This window comes from Stegostoma tigrinum, chromosome 6 (genome assembly GCF_030684315.1).
Source record: "Stegostoma tigrinum isolate sSteTig4 chromosome 6, sSteTig4.hap1, whole genome shotgun sequence".
Lineage (NCBI taxonomy): Eukaryota > Metazoa > Chordata > Chondrichthyes > Orectolobiformes > Stegostomatidae > Stegostoma > Stegostoma tigrinum.
Window position 1 is genome coordinate 61,578,164 of NC_081359.1, and position 13,336 is coordinate 61,591,499.

Below are 13,336 nucleotides of genomic sequence, written 5' to 3' on the forward strand. Positions count from 1 at the left end.
ATTTAAAGGACAGTGTACAGTTTGTGCCTGTGACTGATGGTATGGCACCCCATGATAGACAGCAAGCCCCCTTTGACTTGACCGAGAACTCGCCTCCAGCAGGTTCTGCCATGTCCATTGGGTTTATGTTACTGTCTCTATGTGTTATATAATAAGATGGTGCAACCAATGCATACCAATTGTGGCAAGTGAAATAATCCACCGAGACCAGTTTCCCATCACAAAGTCACCTTTTGTTCATACGTGCATAGAACTTGATGCTGATGCAGTTTGCTGAGAACTAGCTCCCAGAGTGAACAGAACTCTGACACTCCTATTTATATCTGTCAGCCAGGGATCCCTGATTAGACTAGATAATATCCCCAATCAGGGAAGTCATATTCTATGAAGTCTGACCTTATTATAGTCACTATATCCCTTCACCATCTAAGTGTGGCCTGTTCATTTTCTTGTAGCCTTTTCTGGGGCATTTTTGCACAGGGTCCAGTTCCAACGAATCAGCCTCGGACACGGGCAGCAGTACAAGACCATAGCTTGCCTCTTGTGTCGGGAGCTTCAAGAAATAAATTCCTCCTCTTCTTCAGGTAGTAAAGGCATCAAGGCTGTGATATTCTCTGTATTCATCTTAGACTCCGAGGTTTCTTCAACAGTAGACAGAGAAGGAGAACATATGCATTCTGACAGCCTTTCTGGATATTCTGAGGTGCTGAGTACATTTTATCTCTGCCCTATTTGTGAGTTTGCAGCTTCCATATGGTTCACATCTTGTTCAGGACCACCTCACCTACCTGAACTTTGTATGTCATGGGACCTGATTTTGTGTCATCCATGCCTCTTACCCATGCAGGGCTATTTCTGTGGTTTGGCACCAAACTTCATCATCCAGCGTGCCTCTCTCACTTAGACGAGTCTTGTATCTGGCACTGAATTTCCTGATGCCGTTTCATTCTTCCTCCCAAGTCCAGGAAGCTCAGATTTAATTTGGTGCAGAGTCTTCTCCCCAACAACAACATTGCCGAAGCTATGCCTGCAGTTGCATGAGCGGTGGTCAGTAATTGAAAAGGAACTGGAGTAGTTTGGTATTGAGTGAAGCTGTAGGTTGTTTCTTTAGCCTACTTACAAAGTGATGGCCCTTAAGACTGGACATTTTTGCCTCCACTGTCTAGTATTGTCAGCGGTGACCAGAAAGTTTAAAATCAGAACAGATTCTTCCCATGACGGCACCACCGATGTTGCATCTGCCAGTGGGAGGCAGCTCAAGGTATCTGCATTTGCTCCTTAGCTTCCCAGAAGGTGCTCAACCTTGTAATTGTATGCACTTAGAGCCCATCACTGTTTTCAACCTGAAGCTATGGGTGGCACGGCCTTGTCCTCTTAGAGCAAAGTAGCAGGAGTTTGTGGTCTGTCACTATTACAAATTTACATCTGTAAACATGTTGGTGTAATTTGCTCACACCAAAGCTGACCACCAAACCTTCCTTCTCTATCCTGGCACTCTTACATCAGCCAATATCCAGGAATCATACATTATTGGAAATTCCTCTCCATCGGGCCATCTTGAGCCAACACTACCCTGATGCTGTATGGAGAGGCATTGCATGTCAGCACCAGATCTCACTTGGGATCATAGTGTGCCAACATCAAGACAAGGCTATGTCTCGGCTATAAGGCCATTTCTAAGGCTGACATTTTTCCAATTGTAGATATGAGGATGCCAGGTTAGAGGCCAGGTTACATATCAAATTTCTGTAATAATTCACCAACCCAAGGAAGGTCAGGCCCCTCCACTAGCTTTGTGTACAAGTGAGGGATTGGGTATTTTTCCAGCTGTGAGAAGCGGTTTACCATTAGTTTAAAACCCCCACAAGGGTGAGCCATGCATCAGGCTTCACAGTCAGTAGGACCCATTCCACAAACTGTTCTGGTTTCATGATTACTTCACTTTCCAGCTTTCTGATTTCTGCCCCTACTTTTGACATAAGACAAATGGCAATGGGGGGGCCTTGTAGAATTGTGGAATTGCTCCCTGGTCAACACGCAATCGAAAAATGTCGACAAAGCGAATCTTTCCCAACGAACTTGATGCCATCAGGCTTGGGCCTGAGCATTTTACTAAAATCAGTGGTAACTAAAACAGTTGCTTCTCATATGAGACTCGAACCAAAAGTTGTACCCTTAATCTGTAAAAGTTCCTCTGTATAGCTTATGGAATCATGGAGCCATTCCGCATGGAACAGTCCCTTTGCTCCAACCTGTCCATGTTGACCACAATCCCAAACTAACTAGTCCCACCCATCTGCACTTGGTCCATATACCCCCAAACATTTCTTATTCAAGTACTTATCTAAGTGTCTTTTAAATGTTATAACTGTACCTGTATCCACCATTTCCTCTGGATGTTCATTCCACACACGAACTACTGTCTGTGTAAAACAGTTGCCCCTCATGTCTTTTTAAAATTTTTCTCCTCTCACCTTAAAAATATGCTGTCTGGTCTTGAAATCTCTCACCTTTCGGTCTGCCATTCACCTTATCTACCCACCTCATGATTTAATAAACCTCTATAGGGCGACACCTCAACCTCCTATGTTCCAGTGAAAAAAGTTCTAACCTAGTCCTATCCCGCCTCTCCTCATAACTCAAATTCTCCCAGTAAATCTTTTCTGAACTCTCTCCAGCTTAATAATATCTTTCCTATAACAGAGCAACCAGAACTGGATACAGTACTCCAGAAGAGGCTTCACTAACCATTCAGATAGGATTGCAAGTAATTAGTGTATTGTATTGTTTTGTACAAGAATGGGACTAGATTAATTTAGGATGTCTTGTGAGCATGGACGAGTTGGACTGAAAGGTTTTTTTTTCTCAGTGCTGTACATCTCTGTGACTCTAAGAAGAACAAAGAACAAAGAGAATTACAGCACAGGAACAGGCCCTTCGGCCCTCCTGTGCCGATCCAGATCCTCTGTCTAAACCTGTCATCTATTTTCTAAGGGTCTGCACCCCTTTTCTCCCTGCCTATCCATGTACCTGTCTAGATTCATCTTAAAAGACACTATTGTGTCTGTGTCTACCACCTCTGCTGGCAACGCATTCCAGGCACCCATCAACCTCTGCGTAAAGAACTTTCCACGCATATCTCCCATAAAGTGTAGGCTGGCCAATTAGATACAGAAATTAAGAGATATGAAGCTAACGTTGAAGCAGGACACATGGGAAAGTAACTTCCAAATTCAAGTGTTCAGCTCTGGGGCTGTTTTTGCTGAAGCTGCACGGTGAAGCAAAAGATGTTAGGCTTCCAATTATGTTGAACAGTTTCAGGATTAATCGTTATGCATTCCTGTTGCCATTTCAAAACATAATGTCACAACTTTGCTTGCTGATTTCTTCACAGAAACACAATTTTCACACCTAAAATTCTCATCAATAGAATAAGATCCCTTCTGTCTTTATTAGTCCAGTCTTCTTTATAAAAACAAAAATCTGACATAAAAACAGAAAATGCTGTAGAAACTTGGCAGGTCTGGTAGCTGAGGATTCTGGGTAATCCAAGATGGAGGACAGGAAAAATATTGTGTCTTAAGAGCTGTTCCTTTTTTGAGATATTTTCAGTGTTGGAGCTGATTTCCTCAAATTCTAGGAACACTAATTAGTGTTTTATAAGGTGTTGCTTTGTTTTGGAATTTTGGAGGGGAAAAAGATCAAAGCAACAGCACTTTAAAAAAGGAGGAAAGCAGACAAATACAATGGCAGTGACCACATGGGAAGGGATTCAAACAGAGAAAGCAGTGCTGTGTGACCCTGCACTGAATCTGCACTGCGGTTGTGGCGGGGGCGGGGTGTGAGGGATGTGTTGCGGGAAATACAGGAGACGCAGTCAAGGGTGTTCTCGATCACTGTGGGGGGAAAGTCACAACCGTCCTAACAGGATCCCCCTCGTTCTCACACACCACCCTACCAACCTCCGGATACAACGCATCATCCTCCAACACTTGCGCCATTTACAATCCGACCCCACCACCCAAGACATTTTTCCATCCCCACCCCTGTCTGCTTTCCAGAGAGACCACTCTCTCCGTGACTCCCTTGTTCGCTCCACCCTGCCCTCCAACCCCACCACACCCGGCACCTTCCCCTGCAACCGCAGGAAATGCTACACTTGCCCCCACACCTCCTCCCTCACCCCTATCCCAGGCCCCAAGATGACATTCCACATTAAGCAGAGGTTCACCTGCACATCTGCCAATGTGGTATACTGCATCCACTGTACCCGGTGCGGCTTTCTCTACATTGGGGAAACCAAGCGGAGGCTTCGGGTGGGAGGAAGGGATGGGTGAGAGGAAGAACAGGTTAGGGAGGCAGAGACAGGCTGGACTGGTTTTGGGATGCAGTGGGTGGGGGGGAAGAGCTGGGCTGGTTGTGTGGTACAGTGGGGGGAGGGGACGAACTGGGCTGGTTTAGGGATGCAGTAGGGGAAGGGGAGATTTTGAAACTTGTGAAGTCCACATTGATACCATATGGCTGCAGGGTTCCCAGGCGGAATATGAGTTGCTGTTCCTGCAACCTTCGGGTGGCATCAATGTGGCAGTGCAGGAGGCCCATGATGGACATGTCATCTAGAGAATGGGAGGGGGAGTGGAAATGGTTTGCGACTGGGAGGTGCAGTTGTTTGTTGCGAACTGAGCGGAGGTGTTCTGCAAAGCAGTCCCCAAGCCTCCGCTTGGTTTCCCCAATGTAGAGAAAGCCGCACCGGGTACAGTGGATGCAGTATACCACATTGGCAGATGTGCAGGTGAACCTCTGCTTAATGTGGAATGTCATCTTGGGGCCTGGGATAGGGGTGAGGGAGAAGGTGTGGGGGCAAGTGTAGCATTTCCTGCGGTTGCAGGGGAAGGTGCCGGGTGTGGTGGGGTTGGAGGGCAGTGTGGAGCGAACAAGGGAGTCACGGACCAGTTCTTCCTCTCACCCATCCCTTCCTCCCACCCCAAGCCGCACCCCCAGCTACCTACTAACCTCATCCCACCTCCTTGACCTGTCCGTCTTCCCTGGACTGACCTATCCCCTCCCTACCTCCCCACCTATACTCTCTCCACCTATCTTCTTTACTCTCCATCTTCGGTCCGCCTCCCCCTCCCTATTTATTCCAGTTCCCTCTCCCCATCCCCCTCTCTGATGAAGGGTCTAGGCCCGAAACGTCAACTTTTGTGCTCCTGAGATGCTGCTTGGCCTGCTGTGTTCATCCAGCCTCACATTTTATTATCTTGGAATTCTCCAGCATCTGCAGTTCCCATTATCTCTGATAAGGTTTCGAGAATTATGGGCCAACGGGACTAAATTAATTTAGGATATCGAATTGGCATGGATGAGTGGAGTCTGTTCCCGTTCTGTACAGCTCTATGACTCTAATCATAATACTGAGGTTACTTTCTCGAAACTCGAAGCACTGGCTGTGCCAATGAATGGCCTTTGTGAACTGGTTCTATTATAAAGATTTCTGCATTCTCTGACTGGCATCGACTTCCCGAAAGCGGGAGTAGTTTCTGCCGCCACAGGTTGTTTGAACCTGAGGGCGAAACTGAGTCATGCAGTTGGAAAAGTGTTCGAGGTAATTAAGGGAGTGGTGTGCAAGATCTTCCCCAGTAAGGATGCATTACAAAGACTGCAACTGGTTATGCATCGCCCAGATTGAGCTTGCTGTCTGTTCCCGACGGAACTTGATTTCGCTTGTAGATTCTGTGAGGGACGATCAGGTATAATTGGAGCAGGGAAGTAACCGGTAAACACATTCATTGGCCGGCGCTAGTTGTTCTACCTGTTGAACCGGTTCAGAAGATCAAAACAGCTCGTGTGAGGCCTGGGAGATTTATCAGAGCATGAACTGACTCTAAAGCTAAGAACCCTTGTTTAAAATAATGTGCAGTCACCTGCTTGATACTTTGTGATAAAGAAGTTTTATTTTTAAAATAGTTACACTGTAGCTATGGCTGCTTGGTCTCGGGATATCCGGGAGCTCTGCTGTTTGTTACTCCCTGTATATTTTATTTTGCTTGTTTACCTTTTAAACAATGTTGTGGCCTCTTCTGGAAACGATTCGACTCTCAATGGTCAGAAGATAGAAGATGGCAACCAGCATCTAGATTCTTCCAAGAATCACCTTTCGAGAAGTTTTACAAACCAGGAAGAACGGCTCAGTGTGTTTTCTCTGGATTATTACCATGTGCAGATTCCCTTTGAAATCACCCTCTGGATACTGTTGGCTTCCTTAGCTAAGATTGGTAAGTCTGCAATATCAGAACCTGACACCACGGCTGGAATGCGTACATTTACCGTGTGATTTGAGTACATTACGTTACTGTTACACTGCTTATCCCTTTTAATATTAAACAAGAATCCCAGTGTAAACAGGTTAAATTCCATTCCGTTTTCATTAGCTAGCCATAAATCTACCTGTTACTTTCCGTTTAAATGTAACTTCGCCTCATTACACAGGTAAACCAAAGTGAATTATATTCCCGGAAATTTGCAAAGGGGAAAGTTGCATGCAAATTAAATAGAATAATTTTAAAGTCATAGCATTGGCATAATTCCGAAATTCTAGAAGAAATGCTACAGCACTGTAGCCATTTCTTTGAAGATGGGTCAAGGCCTGAAACATCAGCTTTCCTGCTCCTCTGATGCTGCTTGGCCTGCTGTGTTCATCCAGCTGGACACCATGTTATCTCAGGTTCTCCAGCATCTGCAGTTCCTACTATCTCTACAGCATTGAATGTCTTTTTAAAAGGAGGCTTCTCCCTCGCCCGCGCGATAAGACCATGATCACCACTAGAATGGATCTTTCAACGATTATATATTTGGGGAGAACAATGGTTCACCTACAAAAAGGTAAAACGTGTGTGTGTTAGAAATCTGAAGTGATAGTGTTGGTATCTCCTAATGGGAAAGGTAACAACTGTTCTTCTCTCAATACAGCAGAATTTGAGGTTTGATTTGTCAGTCTTAGAACTGGAAGATGCTATAGCACATTTAGAATGCACAGAGCAAGAATGAGGGAAGTAATCCCCAAAAAAGCAGGAAAATAAATACTGCAGGTGCTGAATGAAAAACAAATGGTGACTAAATGACAGAAGTACTATTACCATGAGACAAGAGGTTGCACTATTGAGGCAAATTTTTAAAAAAATGACATTATTAGTTAGAGGGAAGTAACTAGATGAATTGGAAACCTTAGAAAATGTTTTGAGCACCAGGAGCTTCTACAGTGACTCAGACATGTAGAAAAATCAAAAAGGCATGTCAGCAGCAAGGGCATCAACCATACTGACCTCTCTTTAGTTAATTCACAAATTCATCAGAAAATCAGTAGAGTGTGAGATTGGATGGGATGAAGTGAAGAGCCCAGATATTGTTGTAGTCAGATGTGGACATGTAGAGGGACTATAAACATTTATGTGAAAAAGTGATGGTTGCAGCTAGTGAACTCTGATGAACAGAGCATAAAAGAAAAGATCTCTCTCTCTATAGAAACATACACACTTTGTTAAAACCTATTCTGGCACAATGATGAGTACTTTTTGTGGGTGTTTAGTCTATGCAGTATTATACAATATAATGGACTGATTTTTAAAAAATTTTTAAATCTTAAAAAGTAAACCATAAATTGACCAGTCCTGGGCATTCAATATTTCCGTGCTTTAGAAACTCAATCACACGTCTTCCTGTGACAGTCATTTGGCATCAGTTGGGACAATAAACTGAATAGTAGGTCAGCTTAAGTCAAAATCAGAAATTGCTGGAAAAACTCAGCAAATCTGGCAGCATCTGTGGAGAGAAAGCAGAGTTAACATCTTGGGTCAAGAACTCCGTTCTGAGGAAGGGTCTCTCAACCAAAATGTTAACTCTGATTTCTTTTCACAGATACTGGCAGATTTGCTGAGTTTTTCCAGCAATTTCTGTTTTTGTTCCTGATTTACAGTTCCTGCAGCTCTTTCAGTTTTTATTTGGTCAGCTGAAGTCATTCATTCAAGAAATGATTTTTGTAAGCCACGGTAGCTCACCATTCTGATAAAGCCTAGATATTGTCAATGTTTTGCTGCATATGAATACAGACTGCTTCAGAACACAAGAGATATAAATTGATGCTTAACTCTGTGCAACCACCAGCAAACGTCCCTATTATGTTTGTGGTTCACTATAAACTATAAATAGAACAGCAGGTAGATGGTGCATAACATTGAACAGGGAATATTTTTTATGAATTTTCTCAGCTCAGTCCATTTCAGACTCTTGCCTTACTTGACCATCCATGTCACTTGACCCACTTTCTTAAAGTGGCAACAGAAACTCAACTACATATTATAACAGTCCTTGCTTCTGACGTTCTGATGGAGGGAAAGCCATTGATGAAGTAGCTGAGGATGGTTGGGCCTGGGGCACTACCCCAAGAAACTAGTCCAACGCTGTCCTGAATTACAATCATTGACTGTGATTAATCATAACCATTTTATGCATGTCCACCCACACCTGTTCTCCTCCTTCCCAGAGTGATGCTAATGTTCCCCTTGTCCTCACTTTCCGCCTCGCTAGTTCCCACGTCAAAGGATCATCCTCTGTCAATAATGCCATCACCAAACAGATCTTCCCCTCCCCTCCACTGTCAGCATTCCCCAGGCGCTGTTCTTTCTGTGACACCCTTGTCCACTCTGCTAATAATTCTAATAATCCCTCCCCCATGGCATCTTCTCATGCAGCCATGTGACCTTTCCAAGGCAACCTGTTCCAAACTGTACAGCACAGGGCTGCCATTTCTGATGGGTGCATCCTGTCAGTAGGACAAGGCATAACTGGGGACTGCCTGTAAGATAGGATTTTGTCAATCTGCCGTATGACTAGTCTAGGGTTACTTGCCACATTTTTGGACAAGCACCCAGTTGGGAGGATTATACAAAGTTGACTGAATGCAGTGTGCCCTTTTTTGTTTCCAGTGCCTGTCAATGTGAGGTGACCTGTCCACTTTTTCCTATTGAATTTATTTGTTTATTTTCACCTTTTCTGTAGCACTTTGTATGATACTGAGTGGCCATTTTAGAGGGCATGCTAACCCCTGTATGGGCCTAGGGTCAGATGTCAGCCAAATTGGCTCAGGACAGCACGTTTCCTTTCCTAAATAATATTCTACTCTTTATAAAGCCTGGGATTCTGTCTGCTTTGTTCAACCGTGACCTAAATCTACCCTGTGACCATCAACCAGTTATGTCCATGAATGTTCATATTTCTTTGCTCCACCACGCCCCTTATAGTTATACTTTTTATTTTACATTGGCTCCTCTCATTCCTCCAATAAAAATGCATCTGTTCACACTTTATTGTGCAAAATTTCATCTGCTACATGCCCGCCTGCCAATTTGTCCGAATCAGTTTACTTAATATCATTGCCAGTGTTCAGAATTGTTCTCAGTTTGGTATCAACAGCAAGTTTTTGAAATTGTGCTTTGCACATCCAAACTTAGGTCATTTCATCTAAATCAAGTAAAGCATGGTCTTGTAATGACCATGGGGAATCGCACTGTATGCTCTTCTGCAGTCTTAAAAAGCAACTGTTCACCACTACTGTCTGCTTCCTGTCACTCTATAAATTTTTTGTGTTGCCATTGTACATTTAATGAACTTTAACCTAACTTTAGACTCAGTAATTGATTTTTGGAAGTCCAGGTACACTACATCAACTGCAGCACATTCTTCAGCTTTTTGTTACTTTATGAAAAAACACAGGTGAGACTGTTAAATGTGTGCTTTTAATAAAACAATGTCCTGGCTGTCCTTAATTAATCTGCACTTGCCCGAGACATGTTTGTCCTGGTCTCTCATTTCTGAATGTGTTCCTCTGATCAAGGATAAGTTGACTGTAATTGCTAAGGCTATCCTTAATTTTTGTTTGAATGAGTTACTTCAGAGCAATGAAGATCTTCAGCTTGGCAGCCTGCACACATCTGTAGCAGTTTGAAGAAGTTGTATATGGGTGTGAGCTGATTAGGCAGAAGCAACAATTTGGCTCGAATCAGATTTGCTTCATTTGAGTCCTGAGAAGCCATTTTAGTTGCAACTGACACCAAAGTAGGTGGCATAGTGAACAGTGAAGAGGATTTTCTCCAAGTACAATGGGATCTTGATCATATTGGGCTAATGGACTGAGGAGTGGCAGATGAAGTATAATTTAGAAAAATACGGTGTTGGCTTTTGGTCTGGCAAACCAGGGCAGAAATTGCACAGTTAATTGTAAGGCCATGGGAAGAGTTCCCGAACAAAGAGATGTGGCATACAGGTGCCTAGTTCCTTGAAAGTGGAGTCGCAAGTAGACAGGATGGTGAAGAAGGCATTAGGTATGCTTGCCTTCATTGGTCAGTGCAGTGAGTGTAGGAGTTGGGATGTCATGTTGCACTTGTTCGGGTCAGGCTACTTTTTGAATACTGTGTACAATTATGGCCACCCTCCTTTAGGAAGGATGCTGTTAAATTTGAGAGGGAACAGAAAAGATTTACAAAGATATTGCTGGGAATGGAGGGTTTGAGTTTTAGGGAGAGGCCGAAGAGGCTGGTGTTTTTTGCTGGACTATTGAGGTTGAGGCGTGACCTTTATAGAAGTTTATAAAATCATGATGGGCATAGAAAAGGTGACTGGCCGAGGTCTTTTTCCCCAGGGTAAGGGAGTCGAAAACTAGAAGGCATAGATTTACAGTGAGACCGGAAAGATTCAAAAACGGGCCTGGGAGGTAACTTTTTCACGCAGAGGCTGGTGTGTTTTTGGCACGAGCTGCCATAAGAAGTGGTGGAGGTGGGTACAGTTTAAAGCATTTAAAAAGCATTTGGATGGGTAAATGAATGGGAAGGACTTAGAGGGGTATGGGCCAAATGCTGCAATCTGAACTAGATCAAATTGTAACATTTGGCCAGCGCTGATGATTTGTAGAGTTTGTTTTCGTGCTGAATGACGCTAATTTGGAGTAGCATTGTATATCTGATGGTTTAGTGTCCAATTTGCTCTTTTTCCAAAATTAATGTATTTTTTAAAAAAAATTCCGAGATCTAGATCGGCATCTTTGCTAAAAACTAATCTGTTCCTCCCTGGGCTGTGGGTGACTCAAAGGCAGGTAGAGGGGCAGGTGGTGTTGAGTAAGTCAGGAGGCTGCAGAAAGACTTGGTGATGCCTACGAGATGCAGGGGAGTGTGATGAGTTGTATTCTAAATTGGTCTGTGATGGGAAAACAAAAAGTAATGGTTGACAGATGTTTTTGTGAATGGAAAGTGGTTTCCAGTGGTGTTCCATAGGGTTCAATGTTTGTCCAGCATATTAATGAATTAGATTAAATGTAGGAACCAGGATTGGAACTTTGTGGACAACATTAAAATTGGTAAAATAGTTGGTAATGAAGAGGATGGCTGTCAAATACAGGATAATATCAATGGCTTGGCAGAGCGCACAGAAAAGTGACAAATCGTTCAATCCAGAGAAGAGCAAGGTTGTGCATTTGGTTGGGATCAAACAAAGCAAACAGGGTATTTTGAGGGGTACAGGAAGTAAGACACCATGGAGTCCTTGTCCACAGTTCCCTTAAGGTGGCAGCACAAATAGATCAATTAGTAAGTAAGGCATATGGGATATCATTCTTCAGTAGGTGAGGTGTGGAATACAAAAGCAGTGACTTAGTTTTAGAACTATATAAATTACTGGTGAGGTTACAGCTGAAGTTTAGTGTACAGTTTTGGTGGACGAATCAAAGGAGGACATGATTGTCTGAGGGCCAGTACAGAGAAAATTTGCAATCATGTTACTAGGGCCTGAAAACTGCAACTATGCAGAAAGATTGGATCGGCAGTGTTTCTGTAAGGACAGTGGAGACCGAGAGGTAACTTGATCAAGAAACAGGGAAGACCTGTTTCCCTGAGCAGAGACATCAATTACAAGAGGGTGCCAATTTAAAGTAATTGGTAGAATGATTAGATGGGGCAAGAGAACATTTTTTCACCCATAGGAAGGTGATGTATGGAATTTGCTGCCTTGTTTGCTGGTTAGGGGGAAATAGCCAACTCATTTCAAATGCATGTAAATTTTCACCTGAAACTCTGTGACCTGCATGACTACAAACATGTGCTGGAAAATGGGTTAGGAATAGGTGGCTAATTTATTCTGATGGTGTAGACTCAGGAGGCTTAATGACCACCTTTTGACCTGTGGCTTTCCTATGGTCATGAATCACCGCATTGAAAAGATCTTTATTTCAGAGAATTAAAGTTAGAACAGAATTGCTCAGTCATCTATTTTATTACCTCCATTCTTATCAGATTTCTGTACCATGTCCTTGATTATTGTTTTAACAGTGGTTTCACTTGGCTTCAGTCCATTTCACAAAACTTAAGTAATTGTTATTCTAATTTTGTTTTTAGACAGGCTGCAGAAAGGAAGTTTTTTATCGTTACTACTTCTGTTGTACATTTGGTTTGGATGTGATAGTTTTATGAAGGACTGTTCCTACTATCTCATAGCTTTATGAAGGTCAGCTGTGCTACTTAGCTTACTCCAATCGTTCCAAAGGTTTGCAGCTTGGCTCTTCGACAATTCCTCAATTCTCTTTTGCTTTGGTACTCTGTTTCTCTGTTCTGCTTTTGCACATCCTAATTCCCAGAAAGGTATTTGGTCTCTAGTTAATTACAATGTGACTCAGGTTGAATGTTTAACTGAGCAATGGACCTGACCCTCAAATCCATATCAATGACGTGGTTAAGGAGACTGAATGTATTGTGCAAATTGACGATACAAAGCCAGATGGTGAAGATAGTACATTAGTAACGAAAACAAAAAAAAAAGCTGGAAAAACTCAGCAGGCCTGGCAGCATCTGTGGAGAGAAAGCAGAGTTAAAGTTTCGGGTCCAGTGACCGTTTTTTTGTTCAGATACAAGTTAAGAGGTACAGCAAGCAGTTAGCATTGTTAATGGCATGTTACCTTTAATTACAATGGATTGGAGATGAAACAGCCAGGAAGTCCTGCTGTAGTTATTTAGGAATTTTGTAAAGTTGCATCAAAACTGTACAATTTTAGCCTGATTTCAGTGGTGCTTTTGGATATGATGTTAAACAAAGGGCCCTTGTCAACTCTTCCAGCTGGGTGTAAAGGTCTCAGTGTTGCATTTCATTGCTAGTCATGTCTGACCTAGAGAAGCTACAACGCAGGATACATGCCAAACAGCGCTATCTGCATAAAGTAGATTGGCGAGAAAAAGTTCATGTCATTTTTTTTTAAAAGCTCCCTCCTTGTGTTCTGATCATCTCGGGGATCAGTTAACTC

General features: G+C 43.0%; 1 protein-coding gene across 2 annotated transcripts in view; it reads left to right on the plus strand.

Annotated features, from left to right (window-relative positions):
• Positions 1-5,580: 5,580 nt before the first annotated feature.
• The window catches only part of LOC125453493 (sodium/hydrogen exchanger 2-like), a 93,495-nt gene continuing 85,739 nt past the window's right edge, over positions 5,581-13,336 (plus strand). Inside the window, exon 1 of one of the 2 annotated variants that reach the window (XM_048533173.2) lies at positions 5,581-6,275. In XM_048533173.2, coding sequence (XP_048389130.1) covers positions 5,981-6,275 — 295 coding nt within the window. In that variant the 5' untranslated portion in view covers positions 5,581-5,980. Of the gene's footprint in view, positions 6,276-6,824; positions 6,883-13,336 lie in introns of those variants that run through there. The other variant, XM_048533174.2, reaches the window with a different exon arrangement.